The sequence below is a fragment of the Syngnathus scovelli genome, chromosome 4 (genome assembly GCF_024217435.2).
Source record: "Syngnathus scovelli strain Florida chromosome 4, RoL_Ssco_1.2, whole genome shotgun sequence".
In the NCBI taxonomy this organism is placed as follows: domain Eukaryota; kingdom Metazoa; phylum Chordata; class Actinopteri; order Syngnathiformes; family Syngnathidae; genus Syngnathus; species Syngnathus scovelli.
In genome coordinates this window covers 11,520,963-11,542,475 of record NC_090850.1, presented here as the reverse complement: position 1 = coordinate 11,542,475, position 21,513 = coordinate 11,520,963, and the positions used below count along the sequence as shown (strand labels likewise).

The following is a 21,513-nucleotide window of genomic DNA, read 5'->3' as shown; positions in this document are numbered from 1 at the left end:
AGTTTGACAACAGCCCTGGTCACCCACTACAAGGTTGCCTCCCGTCTCATCACCTGCTGATGACAGTGTGACTGATTACCCGCCACCTCTTGTTGAGCCTTCCCAGAATTCAAAGGTCAACTCAGCCCCTGCACCCATCAAACCTTATAACACAAGCACAGCAAGACACTTGAATCACGAGCAGGCAATGTGGCACCGGGTTGCTTTTCAATTTGATGCTGCTGTCTGAAAAGGTCGAAAATTCACTACTTGCTAAAGTTAACACAACTGGCCTCCAACACAATAAAATCCTTTTTTAGGGGATATGACTGGAACTATTACTGAATCCAATCACTCAATGGGAAGCCTTTATACAAAGCGATTCTACAATGGGGCCCCATTCACAGCAATGAAATTCACTTACGAAAAAGCATTTGAGCATTTATTCTGTTGCCTTGATCTGATGATACACTTTGTCCTCACCGTGCACTTGTCAGATGAATGTGTCTTACTAGTCATGTTTTCTTCCTCACTGGAGCCCTCTACTACTGTATGATATTTCTGACAAGTTTAGCATGATACTAAAGTATACTATGAGACAACTATGTTACTAATGACACAAAACCATCATACTATTAAGCCAAATATTTTCTACTAGTGAAAGCAAAGAGCGTAAGTACATGAACTAGTACATAGTACGTGAATTTTAAGCCTGCTTAAGTTGTATTATGCTCTTTATCCTCACTAGTAAGAGACTGCGCACTAGTAGAACGACTAGGGTGCACTAACAGAAAGACTGTGTTATATTGCAGCAATGTCCAATCACGATTTTTTTACAAATCAGTAGTTGTGTAGGTTATGTGCCTTGCTGCAGGCTACTGCTAATGCTGGCCTCCATCAACTCCCAAATCAAGTTACAAAAATATGTAATGCAATTAGGGCTGGAGTGTCTCCCTCAAAAACTCTAAAACGATCATGTCTCACTCAAAGCCCACGAGTGCACATTATTCACAATCTTGCTTTTAGACAGTACACAGTATTTAATTCTTTGGACTACATTTATGTTGATATAATAATTATACTTGTATAACATGCACGTCGAGTGTATCTCTGAACTATTTTGAAAATTGTGTAAATCAAAACAATACCTACTATGATACACAACACTAAACAACAAGCTACAAATAAGCAATTTGAGCAAAAAATACAATTCTAAAGCTAACTGGAAAATAACCTGCAGTAAACGTAAACATATGCACTACCATCTGTTTCTATAGGAAAGCATTTGAGCATTTACTCAATTTATTCAGAATCAAAAACATCCAGTTTAACCAAGGCTAAATTGAGCACGAGTAGGTCAAAAGTCTTCACAAGTATGCCCTAGTTGTTCTGCTAGTGTGCTTAGCAGTGAGGACAAGTACAAGGATCTTAAGGTGGATCTCAAGGATAGCACATAAATGCTCAACCAGATTTCCAAGCATCGCTTCTTGGTTTATAATGACAAAATCACTATGGGGAAAAAAGTCTGTTAAAACAAGACCACTGCTCATGACCTAAGACTTTAGCAAACCGCTCTCACCTTCAACAATGTCTTCCCCAATGCGTTGCTGCTGTTTTACATGCTGTACCATATACACGCGTTTAGCCTCATTCCTGTATTGCAACTTATTCCAGCATTTTTCACAAGGGGACAATTACAGCTTTGTTTTAAATTTAGAATGATACACTATGTTCTCAACTTTCATGTGGAGCAAATATTAGCAGGCCCGGCCAGCACTGTGCAGCCCACTTTGTCTTTATTCTCAATTTCATCTCGACTGTCTAAATGAAAGCGCCAGCTGACAGAAGAAACTGGCAGGCTTTACTGTGAATCCACTCCTTGGGGAATCTTTTTTATACCCGCACCATGAAGCGCAAATGAACAGACATCTAAGAGAATGAGAAGAAGAAGAAGAGCCTTGTGCACCAACACTGATTACGACAGGAAAGGTAGGCAATTTAGTTTTATGACAGCCTCACGAAGCATTTCAAGTGCTCCACTCTCTGGTAGTCTAGCCGACATATGGCGCAAAGAGTCCTCACTCCCTGTATCATTAAATGAAAAGTTGGACCATGCTATCTTAACCAGCTATCTGCTCATGTTTCCAGTGCTCACGGCTATAGTTCTCACTCCTCATTGCCATGGTGATCCCAATTTCATATTCTATATGTGTTTTCCAACCTTTATTGAGCTGAGGCTATATTCTATATACGTACAAATCCTTTCAACATGTAGAAGATAGCCTTTAGGTGGATGATGAAAAGAGAGAGTGCATTTTTATTTGCTTGAACACACTTTTGCAGGTGCAAACCTACCCGCCTCAGCGTCCTCATACTTTTGTCTGACTTGTTTTTCTTTTGCTTAATATGTATAATCTTTCTTAGGCTGTTTTACTCTTTCACTGTTTTAGATTCCACATAACTTTTCAAAAACCAAGAGGTGCATGTTTCTGCAGGAAGCTGTGCAAATGTGGTGGACACACAGATGAAAGATTTCACGATTTCCCTGAAAACGACCATCATCTTAGTGCGCAGGAAACCAGTAAGCCCGTTTCCTAATTAAATGAGCTTTTCTCTGATGACCATGACTAATAGAACAATGCAAAGGATGTACCTGCTACAGAATTTGGACGGGGCATGACCGAGGAGGAAGTGTTGTGTATATGGTGCTGTGGGAGGGGTCTCTTGGGTGGCGGGGGTGTTCTGGGCTCCTTGATATCGGCTCTCACTGATGACTGCTCAAATTGGATGGTGGGATTACTCCGTTGGGGCCCAAGATGATTGTCTTCGCCTGTGTGGCCCATGGCGATGACACTGCCCCCTGGGGCTTCGTCCGTAGTCAGATCCGAACTCGAGACGCTTCGCTCCTCATTCTCAGACGAACTCGTGATGGTCGCTGAAAACCACAAGAGGAAGTTTGGCATATGAACAAAAAGAATGAGAATAACTGCAACTTTTCAGCATTTATCCAACTATTCATGGCAACCACAGTTGGACAGACTGCACCACCAGCACACTGAGCGAAATAAACAATATTTTTCTATTAAAATATCATCAGTCAAAGTTTTTTGTCATTCATGATGCAGCCTTTGCCCTTTAGTATTTAACTATAAATACAGAGTCTATTTGGAGAAAAAAAGTGTCCTATTTTAGGAGCATCAGACCCATAAGCAAGAAAGACAGCAGTGTCCCAGTTTTGACAGCAGGGAGTTGAAGCCTTGAGGCTGAAGTGGCACAGGCAACACACAGAAACTGCGGGATAGGAGTACAAATTTCACAAGGACTTGCAGCTAAGTGGCGGTTCTTGTCTGCATCACCTAAAGACCTGCTAAAAGGCAACTAGGCTGATAAGTATAGTAAAACTCCGTTTATCACACCAGATGTTTCAGACCCACTTTATTTGATCATTTAAAAATTTAAACTCATTAAAACATGTGAACTTCCAGTGGAAGTTTACTGTAAAACCGACACATAAAACAAAAGTTCAACATAAAACACCAAAACGTCCAACCAAAACATTTATTTTATTTTAGTCTTGTAACTTAATATCATGTGAAACGAAATAGACAGGCTAACAGATAGTGGCATAGATGTGACACCAATTCTAAACTCAGTCTCAAATTCCTTTTCAAGATAGCAATTGCTTAAAAATTGTGACGTAGTGGAGGTTCACTGTACATATCTTGTCAACATTAAAGTTGAGAAAATCTCACCTATAATTCCACTGTCCTTGCTCTCCAGGGTGGAGGAGGGGCTTTGAGAAGGTGGGCCGAGGCTGCTGCCAGCAGGAGAGCATTGGGTGGGGCTGCGAACGGGGCTGGAGAGCGCCCCGCTAGTGCTGAGGCAGGAGCCACCACCGTGTGGTGACGGCGAGGGCAAGGGCAAAGGATGGCACACATTACTGCTGCTTAAGGTGGAAGAGGGGCTCTCAGAACAAAGAGAGGCAGTGCTGCAAGTCAATGTGGAGCTGGGGCTCCCTCCCTGAGCGGGAGTAGGGCCCTGAAAAAGAAAAGAGACACTCATGTAAGTCAGTCGGGGCAAATCACAATCGATTTTCTCTGTGGCACTGTTTGCCTTTCGCCTCATTCTATGGAAAGCAGCATGAACATTTTTTTGACCTCACTAGTATCATTTCAGCGCATCGATAGAATGTTTAACAGTAAAATGACCTTCTCGCGAGTCACTACGCGCGCAACGTTTGGTTTACTAGAGTGAACCTGTAGGACAACTTTTGCATACAAGTAGGCAGCTACATGTCACTAGTAAGGCAAAACTATGCACTAGTGGCCAACTGTGTGCTGCTAGTAGCCCTACTGACACAAACTCTAACGTTTTCACTGCAACTGTCATTTTCCCTATCATTTCAGAGGGACAGCTGGTTAGATTCTCAAATGAATCCTGCACTGTTGACATTCATCACTTGCAGAAACACTCACTCGACACACACTGCTGTTCAAGATGGAAAATATCCTCACGGAGATGGATATTTTTCACAGATGAAAGGATACATTTAGGCACAGAAAATCCAATGAACACTTCATGTGGATGATAGTGATAGCATTACAGACCTACTGTATTCTGTACAAAGTTAAAAAATGAGGAACTAAAGATGAAGAATCAACAGTAGAATATCAACAGTAGAATAGTATTAACTAGACTAGACTAGACTAGACTAGACTAGACTAGACTAGACTAGACTAGACTAAACTAAACTAGGCTTTGTTTTTTTTGTTTTGGTTTTTATTCCATTTTGAATCATTTCCCTGGGGAGAATAACAAAAAGTATCAAATTAATGTAAAACAATAAAAACCTGAAACATTAGGACCAAGGCTAAAAACATTCATCATGGCTTTTTTTGTAGTTCGGGGTTTAATCAGTCGACAAGTGAAGAATATAACATATTTCGAGAAGCATGAAATAGCAGTAGAGTAGTCTAAAAATAAATAGAATAACATAGGCTGCAGGTGTTGGTTCTACTAAATGGTCAGTTTTACAACGTGCCTTTATGTGTTCCTTGCATCATTACACACAAAAAAAACACACTGAGATAGTTTTGTTAGTAAATCGTGCTCACGGGAAAAATAGGCTTGCTCATAATATTTTTATCTTGCTGGTTTGATCAAAACGCACTTGGGGTCTTCTATCACTGATGCAACATTTATGCAATGCAGGGAGTGAAGAGAAATGAAGCGGCTCGCTGATGTTCCTATTATACCGGAGCCTAATCTATCTTAGCCAGCGCAGGACAAGCCACATTCTTCATATGATCCCTGCTATCTGGGTGAAATTGACTGGATCTGGAGCTCAGGTGGTGGAATGAGGCTGGCTAAATGGGCCAAGTCACAGAGATGGCGCCACAAGCACATTCAATAATTCTCGGACACAGAGTGGGACACAAACAACAGTCACATGAGCTATGCTATTGAAAGCCTTTTGAGCATTTATTCCATATCCTTGATATTCACCTTCGGGTATTAACACCCTCTTTGTCCTCACAAGTAAAACAAAGATGCACTAAATCACAGTAGTCAACTAGTGCAGAGTTTTGCATCATTAGTAGTAGTAGTCCTGCTAATATGCCAAAGTTGTTCTATGAGTGAAGAGAGCGTGTACTAGTGTGTGGAACTTAAAGTAGATAGCAAAGATATCAAACAAATGTTCAAACAATATTCTTTACTAATTCTTTATTAATGTCTACATATGAGTATGCGCTTTGTCCTCACTACTAAGACAATTTAGTCCATTAATAATACAATTAGGGTGTACTAGTAAGGCTGTGTCTTAATAGTATCTTTTTCCCACTATTGCATGACATGGTTGTACTTTTTTTTGACAACATTGGCATACTATTAGGACAACTACATTTTTTTTTCCAAGTCTCATAGCCATTATTTATTACACTGCATACGCAGGCCACATAAAATGAAGTTGGCAGGCCACATCTGGCTCCAAGTCTTTAGTTTGACACCGGTGCACTTGTGAAATGAAATGTCTAACTAATGAGAGAACAAAGAAGATACAAGACATGGACCTTAAGATGGAGATCAAATTAATGCTCAAATGAGTTTCCCAAGGATTGCAACATAAATCATAGTGTAGGTATATATAGCTCTCCTCTAATTGGATGATTGAATTCAAAGATGATCATCAGTATGTGTTTGGTACTTGGTTGGCACATATTGAATTGGTTCTTCATAAAAGAAATCATCCAGAAATAAAAATGTGAAGAAAACTAAGCATTTTTACAGGCTAACAAAAGGAGAGTAAATCAAGATGCTTTCTTACCTTATTTTCTTTCCTGTCCTCCATAGGAGAACTAGCTATGCCGGTTGTTGCTTCTCCCAATAAGAAGCATAGTCTGGTCATCAGTTCGTGGGAAGAAAAGGAGGAGCCCCACTGGGGCTCCACGTGGAGGTCTGAAACACATATGAGCAGGCCGATAAAGATATGGTATGAATGCCTCTCAATGATGCTTCCTGTGTGGCAGCATTACTAGCACCCTGCGTGAATTGTGTGCATTGCATACACAGGTCGGCACGCACGACTCCCCTGTTTAGAAATGCACTGACGGCAACGTAACGTTTGAACATTCATTCCGTATCCTTGATATCGACCTTAAGGTCCATAAACTAGAAAGCTCTTGCAGTAGCAGAATGGCTAGGAGGAACTGCATGTTATTAAAGTTCAAGATGTTAACCAGTAGCATGCCAAAATTGTCCTACAAGTCAGGACAAGTAGATACTCGTAAGCGGGGATAGTAGATCAAAAGAGTGTCAAACTCATTTTTGTTGCGGGCTGTATCGTAGTCATGATTTCCTTTGGAGTGCCATTATGATTGTCAACGCCTTATATTGCCTAAATACAGTACATGCTACACAACTAATTGATGAATAACTAGTTTTGAAATCAGAGACGAGTAAAAGCGGTTCAAATATTTTTAAATGATGAATGATAATAAAAATTGCCAGCAATATCTATGTTGTTTTATAGTGGCCAATTTGTAATTTTTGTATTGACACATGAAGTTGATGCACATTTTGTCTTTGCGGGCCGTTTCTTTGATGTGGCGGGCCCTTTCTGGCCCGGGCCTTAGGTTTGACACCGATGCCCAAGGAGCATTTATTTTGTCAATAACTTTAATATGTACTAGTAGGTCAAAAGTGGCACTAGTAGCAAAATAAATGACTAGTAAGACACAATGGTCTTCAATGCTTGCCCGGCTATACATGGACTAGTAGGCTCTTTGTCCTCACTCGTAGGACAACTTTGGCAAACTTAATGTGTGTAGATATGTCATGCAGAAGTGCTAAAAATGTTACTAAAGACAGCTGCTCGTGCACGCTCGTCATTCAATTAGTGCACTAATAAATCAAGGATGCAGGATAAATGCCGAAAGGGCTTTCCATAGGTAGCGTCACAAGGTTGTGTGAGGTAGAGCGATTGCCAGGTGCTCGTGGTTAAAAGACAGCTTGTGAATTTTAATGAGCTTGGTGAGTAGAGAGATGCGGAGCTTTGGCTTTTGCTTCCTGGGGGAGTGCCTGACACACACATATGCTGCATTCATTTATCACTAGTTCAGGCTTCCTAATGCTTTGACCTCCGACCCATCGACAGCAAAACAGGTGCTCACATCTCCGTAGAATAAAAACATTCTTCAAAATTGTAACCTGTCTCTGTCTTGAACCAGCTGAGCATTTCACTTCTCATGTTCTTGCACCTCATGTTCGGGGCTGAGTAACATGCATATTGAGTAGGCTCATAAACAGGATGACAGAACATCCCAGATAACAAGAACAGCTCACGCCGCCTTACACACACCACATTTGTTTTGTACTCATTCGTTCTCGCCGTTTCGCTCTGTCTAGTTTTGAGGTACACTCGCACATTCAACTCAGCACTAGCCTTGAGAGGATGAAGGTCAGTTTTAATAAGCAGGCCTGGGCATTTTGTTTCACAAGGTTCCCCAATTAGAGCCTTTCTCTATGCACTTCTCACTTCACAGCTTGGGAGAGAACGGCGAAAGGGGGGTGGGGTGGGGGGATGACGAGAAAACTTTGAATTTAGTCAGCAGAGCACGAAGACTCAATCCGGAGTAACACGAGGACAACGTGAATGTCCAGTGCTATTCATCAAACCATCTAGCAGTTGCCATTGGAGACGGGAAGCTGAAAGGTGCCTGGCAACGGGGATTGCAAATGCCTTAGAAAAAAAATCTTCATATAAAATAGCTCCCTCCTCACATACATAAGAAGACCCGTCTGCATTATTGATACTTTCTGTAAAAAAATGTCATTGAACTTCTGGGCGTGTAATCGACTTAACATACTGTGATTATACTGACATCATTTGTCTCATTCAGCTGAAAGCAAGAACTTCATCCGGACGCTTACAGATGTTTCTAAAAGACACATACACTCAACTCACATTCATCACCTTTATCCCATTCATTCTCCTCAGCCGTGTTGCTTCTCTCGTCATTGAGTACAAAACAGCCACAATGCAGAACACAATCACGGCCGCACTCTCACCTCTATGGTCTGTCTCGCCACAGCACGAAGCAAAGACGAGAGCTCCTCTTGAGTCACGCGAGCCGTCCACATAGTCCGGCTTCCTCACCCGTCCTTCGGCCACAGTGGAGGGGAGAAGGAGAAGGGGAAGGGGAGGGGTGGGTGGGAGAGGAGTGAAGGCGAGATGGGAGGGAGGGTTTTTTTAGAGTGCAGCCAGGGAGGGAGGGAGAGAGAGAGAGAGAGAGAGAGAGAGAGAGAGAGAGAGAGAGAGAGAGAGAGAGAGAGAGATTAAGGCCCTCTAGATAAGATCTGTGGTGAATTTAAATTATGTCCCAGGCATATGAATTAAAATATACATATGATGGACGTGCCATGTAAACATTTTAATGCTCACTCCAACATTGGCATTTGTCTGTGACATCTATATTGTACGTGTGTGTGTGTGCGTGTGCGTGTGCGTGTGCGTGTGCGTGTGTGTGTGTGTGTGTGTGTGTGTGTGTGTGTGTGTGTGTGTGTGTGTGTGTGCGTGCGTGTGTGCTTGCGTGAATGCATGCGTGCAGGGACAGTGCACTATTGATGTGTGGGTGTGTCTCAATTTATGCAATGCAACATCTGAGGCTCCTCTGACGCACAGATTCTTTAGGAGTGACTGTGGATCGTCCATAATGAAACAGTGAGATTCAATTAATTTTCACACTGAGGGTTGGTCGTCTACACAGTAGTCAGACAACATACACTGCAGGTTTGTGCTATCTATCTATCTATCTATCTATCTATCTATCTATCTATCTATCTATCTATCTATCTATCTATCTATCTATCTATCTATCTATCTATCTATCTATCTATCTATCTATCTATCTATCTATCTATCTATCTATCTATCTATCTATCATCTAGATCAGTGGTTCTTCTATCTCCATCCGTGAGATAAAAATTTCTAGGCATCAAACTTTTTTGCTGTGTTTTTTTTTTTACATTTCAGTTGACAACTGTGTGCAGCCAGTACTACTTGTGACATTATCAAATTATACAACATCATGTGCACTGGTTAGCATGTCTGCCTCACAGTTAGGAGGGTGCGGTTTCGATTCCACCTCCGGCCCTCCCTGTGTAGAGTTTGCATGTTCTCCCCGTGCCTGCGTGGGAACTGCGGTGTCCTCCCACATCCCAAAACTATGCTTGGTAGGCCGATTGAGCACTCCAAATTGCCATGGGTGTGAGTGCGAATGGTTGTTCATCTCTGTGTGCCCTGCGATTGGCTGGCAACCAGTTCAGGTTGCCTACTGACCGATGACTGCCGAGATGGGCTCCAGCACGCCTGTTACCCCCGTGAGGACAAGTGATATAGAATATGGATGGATGGATGGATGGATGGATGGATGGATGGATGGATGGATGGATGGATGGATGGATGGATGGATGGATGGATGGATGGATGGATGGATGGATGGATGGATGGATGGATGGATGGATGGATGGATGGATGGATGGATGGATGGATGGATGGATGGATGGACAACATTCTGTGCTTCCCCAGTGATGCAGATGTCAACGAGTCATGAAGGTAGTTGTGGGGAAAAAAACTAGGAAGACAGTCAAGAGTGTGCTCTGGTGCTTCAAGGAAAGCAGTTTTGCAATGATCAAAAAAGGCTCCTTTTCCCTCAATGGCTCTCTTTGTTATAGGACACTGCCACCTACTGTGTACTTTAAAACCATGCATGCATGACAGACTGCATTTGAACATCTCATCATAAAAAAACCTGCAAGTCGTATTTTCCAGATGGCATCATAAATGGACACTACAGTCAAAAGACACATTAAAGCAGCTTTCCCACTATGTTGAATCTTTTCCAGACAAAATCATGTGATATTGCAAATTAGACCCACCTAATTGTAATTCCTTGCCTGAAGTCATCATGTTCAATCATTTACAGTGACAATCTGTCAAATGTTTGGTGCCCTCTGGGCCTCCGTCTGTATGCATGCATGCATGTGTTTGCTGTCATATGTATGGCGCAGCTGAACGCACAGATGCTTGCTAATCAAGGCGAATTCATTATAGTAAGCGTTCCGCTTTCAGTGCTGTTCAGGTGGCTGTCATTGTCACTGTCAAGTCACCCACCTGGGAACTTGCTGCACAAATGGGATGAGATTAAGTTGTCATGGCGAGGGAGTAGAGGGGAGGATGGTAAAGAAATGGACAGCCCCTTAGTCAGTTGCTTGGACTTTCCATGGCTTCTTTGGTAACTGCTGTCAAAGTGATGGCGGTGTGCGGCATGTCCATCGCACTCCAGCTGCAAAGTGTTAGGAGGTTGCACCCCACCACCTACAGAAAAAAGGAGAAAGAAAGGTATTGACTGTCAATCTATTGAGATAAATTGTTGTTATTTGTCCACATTATTCTTCACCACAAAAATATTATTTCACATTTCACTTTCATGTTTCTCATTTGATTCAAACCATTCCATATTATTATATGCATAATTATTATCGATGTTCCCAAAATTCCCGCTTTTTCCACAATTTCTCATTTGTGAATGACCGATACAACAAAAGTTCTCTATCTTTCTTATCCTGGATTCAATCTGTTTAGCTCAATCTTGACATCTTCAAAACTAATTTTCCACATTCCCAAAATTTCCACATTTTTTTTTTCAAACTTTTCAGCTTATTCGGGACATCTTGAGAACTATTGAGAATACGAGTTTGGTTGTGGAACAAACATGCATCTGAAGGTCCTATTGTACCATGTTGAAGTAGTTTTGCAAGCACCTCAGTAGTGTTATTCTTTGATATTAAACCAGACAAGGAAATAACATAAATGAGATGTGTTTTGGATTTTTGTCATGTTTGGTGCTCCTCCGTTTTTGATCAGGGCAGTCTAAATGTACAGTAAACACGCAGTATCATTTTAATGAGACCGGCACAGTTCCTCCGCAACCCAGGGCGGCACGGCATTAAATATTAACGAGGACAATGGTTTCTATTAGACTGAGCTCTACTTATGTTTGTCGATCATTACAGCAGCTCTGAAATCATATCTGCACTGCAGCAACTGCAGCCCATGCAAGAAATTTCAGCAGCAACATTCTTACATTTTCATAATTGATTTTGAATTGGTCTTCAAAACAAAGAATAAGGTTGCTTTAAAGTGGATGCAACATAAAGTGGCCCATTGAATCTACTTGAATCATTGCAGATTCTTTCCTGTGTTGTACTAGGTCATGATGTTTTCTGACACACTTGAAATGAGGCTAACTGAACAGGCTCCACTTCAGTCACCCCAGAGAACTTGGCAAGTGCAAGTTCCATTAATACAACTGTGAGCAGGTTCACTATTTATAATGATTTCCCCTTTCTCATTGTTAGTCAGGTAAGCACCTTTTACTGAGATGATAATGACCCAAAACTAGCTTACGATGCAAGATGTGCTTATTTGTTTGTGCTTACCAGGGTGTTTCTGCCTCCGTGTTTCAGCTGTTATTTCTTCTTTGTGTTTTTTTTGTCCAAACACTGCCTTGAACATTCTGCTCAGTCTGTAGAGGGTTGGGGGAAAAAAAACACTATAGTAATGTGTTACTTTGGTGCCACAATAGCAGATTTCATAGGATATTGTTGCAGTCATAAAAAGCCTGATGTTTGTTTTATTCTAAGAAGCATTCATTGTTACCTGATAATGGCTTCTTCAACGGCGTTTCTTATAAATCCACACTTCACCGACAGACTCCTTGTACCTCCTCTGTCGACTCACATTGAAGAGTCGACCAGCACATGCGTATTCGTTTTATGTCCCAATTTTGATGTATTAATATTTGAGCATTTGCCCTCTTAAAGAAACAATGTGACTTTTTGCCACTTAATCTATTTCAAGCATCATAGTGAAAATCTCCCATTACGAAAGGATGCAATTTCAGAACAAATGCTTGTGAATGCTGAAGCGATGAAACTGCATGGAGTTCTTGAATGTGACACTTGAAATGTGTAAGGAGGTGAAAATGTAAAATATCTCATAATATGAGAAAGTAATAATGATAATAATAGTAATAATAATATTAGTAGTATTTTGAGTCTCCAAGAATGTACAAAAGTGTCATATATCCCTCCAGGTTCTGCAGAGATACATTTATGATCTGTTTGGGGGGCTATTTTGTACTTCGTTCAGTTTTCTCCGTTTTCTATTACGTATTTTTATCTATTACATCACATCCGTTGGGGCGGGACAAACCAAACAAGGCAAATCTACCATCTTTAGTACTTGGAGAGACTTTTGTTGTCCAAACAGACCGTTCTTTTGCTCAGTTTGTGGCAAAGGATTTTCTCAATAAGTAAACATGATTACACACAAAGAGACACATGCGAGGGAAACCATTTGTGTGCTCAGTTTGTGGCAGAGGATTCTCACGAAAGCTAAATATGATTTAGCTAATACTCAGGGAGAGAAACCATACACCTGCTCCCTGTGCAACAAAAGCTTGTACGATTGTTCAGGTTTGCTTGAATACATGAGAGCAAACACTGGAGAAAAACTTTTTTCTGCTTACTGTGTGGTAAAACATCCCGCAGTAAGTCACTTTTGAAAAGGCATATGAGGACACATACTGGTGAAAAAGTCAACGTTTCTCTTATATAATTATCAGCTATTCAAACATGTCTGTACTGGTAGGGATGTGAATTCAGAAACGGTTCTCAACCAGAATTTCTTGGAATTGTGTGTGTGCGTGTGTGTGTCTGCATGTGTGTGTGTGTGTGTGTGTGTGTGTGTGTGTGTGTGTGTGTGTGTGTGTGTGTGTGTGTGTGTGTGTTGGGTGGGGTCACAAACACACACATTCAAACCATCATATGCGGAAAACGAAACTCACAGTGTCGGCACACAAGACAGGCAAGTGCACCCCTACACCATCAGTTACTCCGCATTGCGAGTTGAACTTTTGTGATGAAGTTTGATGACGTGTTAGCAGAAGTGAAAGGCTTCGGGCCGTTTCAGTATAGGCTGATGCTATCGTTGATGATTCCTCGTCTGGCTATGCCTTTACAATTTATGCTGAATAATTTCATTGCGTTTATTCCTCCTCACCACTGCAACGTCAGTGCTTTAGATGATGGCGATGTTTTTAGGAATCTCTCCAGTGAGGAAAGGCTTATAGTTAGTATTCCGGTCGAGGGTGTCGGGAGTCTGAGCTCTTGTCAGATGTTTGCAGAGCCTCAATATCATCTGTTGCTGAATTCCTCCAACACGACGGTGTTGCCGACTGTACATTGTCAGAATGGATGGGTGTATGATACCTCCATCATGAAGTCTACTCTGGCGACAGAGGTGAGTAGGTCCTCAATTTCTCTAAAAATCATCGGATATATGCTTGATTTTAAATCACTTGGTTCTTCAGTGGGATCTGGTTTGTGAGAGAAAGAAAATGAACCGATCTACAGCCACTATTTTCTTCTTGGGTGTCATGTTGGGATCAGCAGTCTTTGGCCAGCTCAGTGACAGGTCCTCATGTTTATTTATACTTTTTTGCACTTCTGATTTTGTTTGTGCCTGAGGTCTTTCAGCTATCAGTATGAAAATAATCTTATAATCTAAAAGCTAGCTTCGCTTCATTGTTTTAGTCTCTCTTATGATTCCATCATTTTTTTCTGGCAGATTTGGCAGGAAAACTGCACTGTTGGTGTCCTATGTGATAACCATGATCTTTGGATTCGGAAGTGCTCTGTCAACTAATTTTGCCGTGTTTGCAGTCCTGAGATTCTTTACTGGCTTCGGAGCTTCTGGAGCCATTATAGCTAGCGGGGTTTTGTGTGAGTTTTATTTTACATGCAATGAGTAAATTACAAGCAACTGAATTTGACTCAACAGCAACCTTGAAATTGACCTTGTCCTGAATCTCTCCTCATAGGTATGGAATGGGCGGACATCAAGCATCGATCTTTAATGCTCATTGTATTAACTATGGACTGGAGTTTGGGATGTTCGCTGCTTGCTGCGCTCGCCTATTTAGTGAATGATTGGAGGTACCTGACGGTGGCGGCAACCAGCCCGCTCTTGCCGGGCATCATTTATTGGTGGTAAGGAAAACGTATCAAATGATTCCTGAGAGTTTGAAACCAACTGTCACATTTTTAAGAGCTTTAGTTATGATGGTTGAGAATATTGTGATTGATTGTGTATGTATGTGGTGTGTGCGTGCGTGCGTGTGTGTGTGTGTGTGTGTGTGTGTGTGTGTGTGTGTGTGTGCGTGTGTGTGTGTGTGTATGTGTGTGTGCAGGTGGCTTCCAGAGTCTGCCAGATGGCTGGTGAGCCAGAAAAAGGTTAACCCTGCTTATTTTTATCTAAGCAAGTGTGCAATGGTAAATAACAGAAAGCAATTTATGGATGACCTAAAACCCGAGGTGCAAACTCTTATTGGTGAATTAGTTGAGTCCGATTTTTTTGTTATTTCTCGTAATCAATTTATTTCTCCCATCTGCCACAGGATTTGTTAAAAAGAATTGTGCTTGAAAATGAAAAAGGAAAATATTCCTTTTTGGATCTTATGAAGACTCCAGCGATGAGAAGACTGACTCTAATTACCGGCCCTGTGTGGTATATGGCTCAACTTGGCAAGGTTCAACAGTATTGAAAATTTTCGCAATGCAGATCAATCTCTTCTCCTACTCATAGGTTTGGAGTAGCCTGCAGTTACTATGGCATCACTTTGAATGTCTCTGGATTTGGCGTAAACATTTTCCTCACGCAGTTGATCTACGGCACCATTGAAATACCCGCCAAAATTGTCTGTTTTTTTTCAATTAACAAACTCGGCCGAAAGTTAATTGTGAGTGGTGGACTTCTTCTGACTGGACTGTGTTTGATTTGCGTCATATTTATCCCGTCTGGTAAGTAACGAGAGTGCAAGAAATTGGGAGACCCGCTCAGTGGGCTGAGAAATATGCTTCTCAGATGTCTTTGTTTCAGATATGGCAGTGTGTCGGACAGCAGTGGGGACACTGGGCAAGTTTTTTTCAGAAGCAGCTTTCACAGTTTTGTGTTTGTACACAGCAGAACTCTATCCAACAGTAGTGAGGTCAGTGAAACACAATGAACAGAGACTTATGATACCCCCAACTTGTAAAAGGCCTGTAATTGTCAATTTTCTACCTTTGGTAGACAAAACAAATCCCACTGCTTCCTCATTCATTATGTTTTGTCACAGGCAAATTGGTTATAGCTGCTGTTCTATCATCGGCCGTCTCGGTGTGGCACTTTCACCACTGGTGGCTCTTCTTGACGAAGTGTGGGTCGGTTTACCCAGACTCCTGTTTGGCCTGATGGCTTCAGGTGCTGGGTTGTTAACCTTCCTCCTCCCTGAGACAAATAACGTCACCCTCGCAGAGACAATCCAAGATGTGGAGCAGAGGAAGTAATTGTTTTGGAAATATTTCTTATGATCATAGATGGAATTTAGTAAATGACAATACAGTGTCCTTGATGAAGATCAGACTCCACAAGGATAACAACAATACACCAGCATAGTTTTTGTAAATGCTATGAAACACCTAACAAAACTCATAAGGGAAGAATTGTCTTTGAGAACTGTAACACATTGTTGAGTTGTGTACTGTTTGTTTTACTCTATGATCCGATAAAGATTCTCAAACAAATTGGTTGTACGGTTCAACATGTGGCTGAAAATGTGTAACTATCATAAATTATATCATACAAGCACTGATAGTTTGCATCTAGCAATTTTTGCTGAGCTTTAGCTTTCTGACATTGTTACTGTTTTATTAAAATCCTTCAGCTGAAAATATGGATCCACAATCCAGTCAGCTTTGGATTCAAAGTTTAATTTGTCACTAAATATTAATTGTAGACAGGAACACATGTTTGCAACAACTCAATATTTATTCAGTATTAATAAGTGGCACTTTCGAGATGACGTTTGACGACATGTTAAGACAACTGAACGGTTTGGGGAAATTTCAGTTCCGTCTCATTTTGTTAGTTGTTATTCCTTGCGCCACTTTGCCATTTCATTTTATGATGAATTATTTCATCGGGTTCATTCCTTTTTAACACTGTAACGTCAGCGGTTTAGATGACGGCGGTGTTTTTTGGAATCTCTCTGATGAGCATAGGCTATCAGTGTTCCAGTTCAGGACGATGGGACTTGGAGCTCCCAACGTTATTCAGTTCACCTCATAATTAGCTGCAGTTTGGCAAACAGTTCATTTAAAAATACAGGGTGGGAGCAGGAGAGGCCTGAGTCCCCTTTCATTAAAGAAGACCAGCTTCATGACCTGGATTTCCCAGTGTTTCGTCATTGTCAAAAGCAAAGATGATGATGAAGGCAAATGTCAAAGTAAGCGGAAGAGAGTGGAGTAGCCTTCAGGCAGCAGTTCCAGTCAACACATGACAACAAGATGGAGACCACTGCAGTTGATCACAAGTAGAAAGCCTCTTAGCTCCATTACCAGATAGTAGTGTCACAACATCTGACAGTGATGATGATGATGAACACTCTAAAGAAGAGATGACGATGCCAATGGACCCAGGAAATGTTCTCAATGTGACAAGGCGTTTGGCCACAAAACAAATCTGAAAAAGACACACAGGAAGAACCTTTCAGCTCTTCACTTTATGGCAAAAGATTCAACCAGACGGTGCACCTCACGTCACACCTGAGAATACACCCTGGAGAGAAACCTTTCATTTGCTTGGATTGTGGTAAAAGTTTCAATCCCAAGGCAAATTTGAAATCACAAACAAGGACCCACACGGCAGAGAAACAATTTTCTTGCCCGGCTTGCAACAAAGCGTTTATTAATTATTCTGCAATGATTAAACACACAAGAGCACACACAGGAGAGAAACCTTATTCCTGCTCCTGTGATAAAAGTTTTGGTGCAAGCTCAACTTTAGTGACACACCTGAGAACTTTTTCCTGCTTTGTATGGAAAAAGCTTCTGTGAAAATTCTCTCTTGAAAACACACATGAACACACACACTAGTGAGAAATCCAGTTGCAGAGCGTGTGATCAAAATTCTTTCAGAATTATCAGCTTGACAAACATGCCTGTGCTAGTGAGAACAAGAGCAGTACATGAAGCGGCATTTTTTCCAATAAAAATGAAGCAACACACATATTTGGAGAACGGTGAGTAAGAGTTAGAACAGCTGCAAAGCGTTACTGTAAAAAGTATTTTAATACGTTTTAAGGGTATTTTTTCTAAATAATTTTAAATGTGTTAAAATGTGTGGTAGGGGTTAAAGTAATAAAAATGATTTGTTGGTGTAGATGTCCTGGTACTGCAAATTTGGCCAATCGTCTGGGTCATTCATCCAGTTGTTCCCTGTTACCATTTACATTAACTTGACCAAGCAAACGTCATTTACGTTTATAAGGCATTGCAGTTTCAACAGGCAACTGCTTCTGCTACTGGTACGACATGGTGATTATAGCTCTCGATTCTTATGCTGCAGCTTTCAGCGTACGCTCAGACACACTGGTCTGATAAAACTGATGAGGCTGAATAATGCAATCACATAACGACACGAATGTTTTCGAATAGAGAGATATGGCACTGATTTACAAAAATTATCCCATAAGAGAAGTCGCCCGACGTCCTAACCCCACGGGTGACACAGGCACGGCTCAGCGCTGGTGTTTTTGCTCGAGTAGTTTTTGTTTTTTCTATTTGTTGCATTAAATCAGGGGTGTCATAGCTTTTAGCCATTATGACTGACTGCATGAGCACCTCATATTATATACAGTAAAAGCTACAAAACAAACTGACAAATAACTCGTTTTCAAATCAGACGAGTAAAAACTGGTCACATATTAAAAAAAGAAGAAGTTATTATTTAAAGTGAAGAAAATTTGCAATTCTAGTAATGACACACGAATTTTTGTCTTCGCGGGCCACATAAAATGATGTGGTGATTAAGACACTATATATATATATATATATATATATATATATATATATATATATATATATATATATATATATATATATATATATATATATATATATATATATATATAAAATATCACCTGTAAACATTACAAGAACAGGGGTGTATAATTGAACTTCTTGTTTTTTCCTACCAAGGCCTCTGGTGGTCTCCTCTAGAAATTCTTTACAGTTATCAGTGTTTTTTTTTTTTAATTGACAGTACATCTTGCGTTGTCCCGTTGCCTCCAAAATATTGTCGGCAACACGAATGATGGCCATCTTTCTTGGATTATTATTTACTAAAAGTCTTGACATATTCCCTTCCATTACGACGACTTGGTGCACGTTGGAGCTTCTCAAGTTAGTTTAAGAGTTTGATTAAGCATAACTCATCTAGTTATGCCTGGTGAGAGTCGCACGGGTGACGTACTAAATAAGCGACAGTGCCATGTTAAAGCAACGCGTTTGCTAGCGTTACATCGCAAGCAGAGTGTAAAGTGTTTAGGTTATCGTATGAAAATGTGTAAGGTAGAAATGCTGAGGGCATTCCTTAATCAGCGACTAAGCGCTGCCGTCGACGAAATTGTTGTTGTGTTTGAAAGAACAATAGCAGAGTACGAGGAGGAACTTTGTCGGACAAAAAAGGAAAACGAAAGACAACGTCAACTGCTGGATGCTTTTTTCATGCCTCAAGTTGCGGTGCAGAGAGCGGGTTTGTTCTCTTTCTCTCACCTTTCTCGTAACTTAAAAATAAGAATACAATCAACGCAATCAGGGTCAGTACCGTCATTTCAGAAGTCCGCGGGCCGTGCATTTGGTATCTAGCTAATATCAAGTGATCAAGAACGCAATATAACATAGTACGTCTGTGCCACGTACATCATCTGGAGCAGTTCACCATCGGTATTTATCTCACATGACAAAACATGACATACTTAAATAAAATCCACCATAGTAATCAGAAATGATGATGTAAATGTATTCATGTGTGAAGATCATTACAGACATGTTTTGATCGTCAAACATAACTTTAAAACATAAGTTTTGCACTGAGTAACCAATCAGAGGACGGGAAATGCCGTTATTATTGTGGGTCTGATTGATTATTATACAGTACATTATCTTTCTTCACACACTGAGCGTCGTCAAGAAAACAATTTCCTCATTTGATTGTTCCCTTGTGTCCTGCAGAGGTGAATGAAGAAATCCTTCATCCTGTGCAGCAGGAGTGGAGCTCCAGGGTGGAGCAACAGGAACCAGACCCCCCTTACATTAAGGAGGAAGAGCAGGAAGATGATATCACCAATTTGCCATTGACGGTTGCTCCCGTGAAGACTGAATGTGATGGAGAGAAAGGTCAGAGTGAGCTGAACAGGTGGACCGAACCTCCAAGCAGCAGCTTAAGCCACATGACAAGAGAAGATGATGGAGAGCACTGTGAAGCATCACAACCAGAAAGCCTCTTGGCTCCTCTATCAGACGACTACATAATGCCACATTCGCCTGACACCGATGATGAAGAACACCTGAAAGGTGATCCGACGTATCACACTGGCAAGAAACACTGGAAATGTTACCAATGTAACAAAACCTTTGGTGTCAAGATAAATCTGAAAAGGCACATGATCATTCACACAGGAGAGAAACCTTTTGCCTGCTCCGTTTGTGGTAAAAGGTTCACCCAGAAGGCACACTTGACGTCGCACTTCAGAACCCACACTGGAGAGAAGCCTTTTGCCTGCTCCTTTTGCGGTAAAAAATTCTCTCGAAGTGAATGTTTGATAACACACACAAGAACACACACTGGCGAGAAACCGTTTCGTTGCAATGTGTGTGATCAAAGATTCTCTTATAAGTATAAGATTAAGAAACACAAGTGTCCTGGTGAGAGGTGCAACACTAAATGAAACATTTAAAACTTTGATATGCCAACAAATTTTGAATGGTTGTGGTTAGCTGAAAAAGTGTGTTTGACTACCAAAAATGCTACCTGGACACTTCACAACTATCATAATTTATTATCATTATTATTATTTTGTATTTGTACATAATTATTCTGAAATAAAGAAATCAAGATGTAACCAAAGTTACTTTATGCTTGTTTTTACAAAAAAAAAAGATCTGCAAATAATGTCTGCTATTTTATGCATATTATGCTCAGTGCCTTGTAAACGTAATTATACTGCATGACCATTACAAAATTTGTCACTTAAGAACCACAAATTTCAATATTTTCTTATTCAGGTTTTACATGATAGAGGGAGAACGACAGACGGAGAGAGAGATATCTAAAATATTCAGACGAGTGGCCCTTGAGGTATGGAAGACTAAAACTGCCAACGTAAACAATAAATCAAGTAAAAATAAAATTAAATGAAAAAAGATCAAATTATTTAATTGATTCTCCGTCGTCGCTGACCGAATCTGGAGACACCTCTCAATAGTGTAAAAATGGAGAACGTAAAGTTTGTCCAAGTGATGTGTCCGTAGTTGATCGCTGCACGTCAGATTTTCACCGACAAAATGATGTGATTGCAGAAACCGTTTTATAACTGTAATTGCAGCGATTTTCTCGCAATTCTCTTGTATTGTCCGATCACATGGCACAGCAAACATTTTAACACTCTTTTAACGTCGTGTCGGTGCGCTTGGAAACTCCTCCAGTTGGCTGCACTTGCTAGCTGCGAACAAAGACGCGTTTGTTAGCAACGCATGCTAACAAGGCTAACATGTTGACAGTGGAAAGCTGAGAGCGTTTTGATCCATAGTTAGACAAATCTGATTGGTGAAGAAATACGCAGAGAATGATAGCCCAGTACGAAGAGGAGTTTCTTCCTGCCAGAAAAGCGAACGAACATCGACATCGTTGCGTGTTGCACACAGGTTTGTTTTTTCATTAAGTCATTTTATTATTCCAAGGTGTCAAGTCACACAAGTCATAAATAAGTCTCAAGTCTTAACTTATTAACCAAATGTTACTGGTTTTGAATATCTGGTGCAGTGTTGGAGTACTTTCTGAACATCTTTCTCTGATCAAACAAAATTGTC

At 40.8% G+C, this 21,513-nt stretch overlaps 3 protein-coding genes and 1 long non-coding RNA gene across 6 annotated transcripts in view; 2 read left to right on the top strand and 2 right to left on the bottom strand.

The window, feature by feature from the left end:
* The window catches only part of LOC125967283 (protein TANC1), a 34,440-nt gene extending 22,154 nt beyond the window's left edge, over positions 1 to 12,286 (bottom strand). For both annotated transcript variants that reach the window (XM_049718230.2, XM_049718231.2), the window contains exons 1-7: positions 12,200 to 12,286; positions 11,980 to 12,065; positions 10,652 to 10,855; positions 8,548 to 8,640; positions 6,305 to 6,435; positions 3,732 to 4,017; positions 2,633 to 2,914 (exon numbers count right to left, since the gene is read on the bottom strand). In XM_049718230.2, the coding sequence (XP_049574187.1) occupies positions 2,633 to 2,914; positions 3,732 to 4,017; positions 6,305 to 6,435; positions 8,548 to 8,640; positions 10,652 to 10,855; positions 11,980 to 12,055 (1,072 nt within the window). In that variant the 5' untranslated portion in view covers positions 12,056 to 12,065; positions 12,200 to 12,286. The remainder of the gene's footprint in view (positions 1 to 2,632; positions 2,915 to 3,731; positions 4,018 to 6,304; positions 6,436 to 8,547; positions 8,641 to 10,651; positions 10,856 to 11,979; positions 12,066 to 12,199) is intronic.
* A 1,038-nt stretch (positions 12,287 to 13,324) lies between these two features.
* On the top strand, positions 13,325 to 16,167 carry LOC125967290 (solute carrier family 22 member 7-like). Of its 2 annotated transcripts, none has more exons than XM_049718246.2 (9): positions 13,325 to 13,843; positions 13,914 to 14,017; positions 14,171 to 14,325; positions 14,424 to 14,592; positions 14,793 to 14,835; positions 15,000 to 15,109; positions 15,188 to 15,402; positions 15,482 to 15,590; positions 15,720 to 16,167. In XM_049718246.2, exons 1-9 carry the CDS (start codon positions 13,463 to 13,465, stop codon positions 15,928 to 15,930), a joined length of 1,497 nt encoding a protein of 498 aa, XP_049574203.1. In that variant the 5' UTR covers positions 13,325 to 13,462; the 3' UTR covers positions 15,931 to 16,167. The 2 variants fall into 2 exon arrangements, with proteins under 2 accessions (XP_049574203.1, XP_049574202.1); XM_049718245.2 differs by having other exon boundaries at positions 13,328 to 13,843; positions 14,793 to 14,916.
* A 225-nt stretch (positions 16,168 to 16,392) lies between these two features.
* On the bottom strand, positions 16,393 to 18,886 carry LOC125967303 (uncharacterized). The gene is made up of 2 exons (XR_007480696.2): positions 18,618 to 18,886; positions 16,393 to 17,104 (listed from the first exon to the last, which is right to left on the bottom strand). It is a non-coding gene; the product is annotated as an uncharacterized lncRNA (long non-coding RNA).
* On the top strand, positions 18,878 to 20,551 carry LOC125967300 (zinc finger protein 3 homolog). Its single transcript, XM_049718264.1, has 2 exons — positions 18,878 to 19,177; positions 19,657 to 20,551. The coding sequence occupies exons 1-2, from the start codon at positions 18,979 to 18,981 to the stop codon at positions 20,370 to 20,372; spliced, it is 915 nt and encodes a 304-aa protein (XP_049574221.1). The 5' UTR covers positions 18,878 to 18,978; the 3' UTR covers positions 20,373 to 20,551.
* The last annotated feature ends 962 nt before the right edge of the window (positions 20,552 to 21,513 follow it).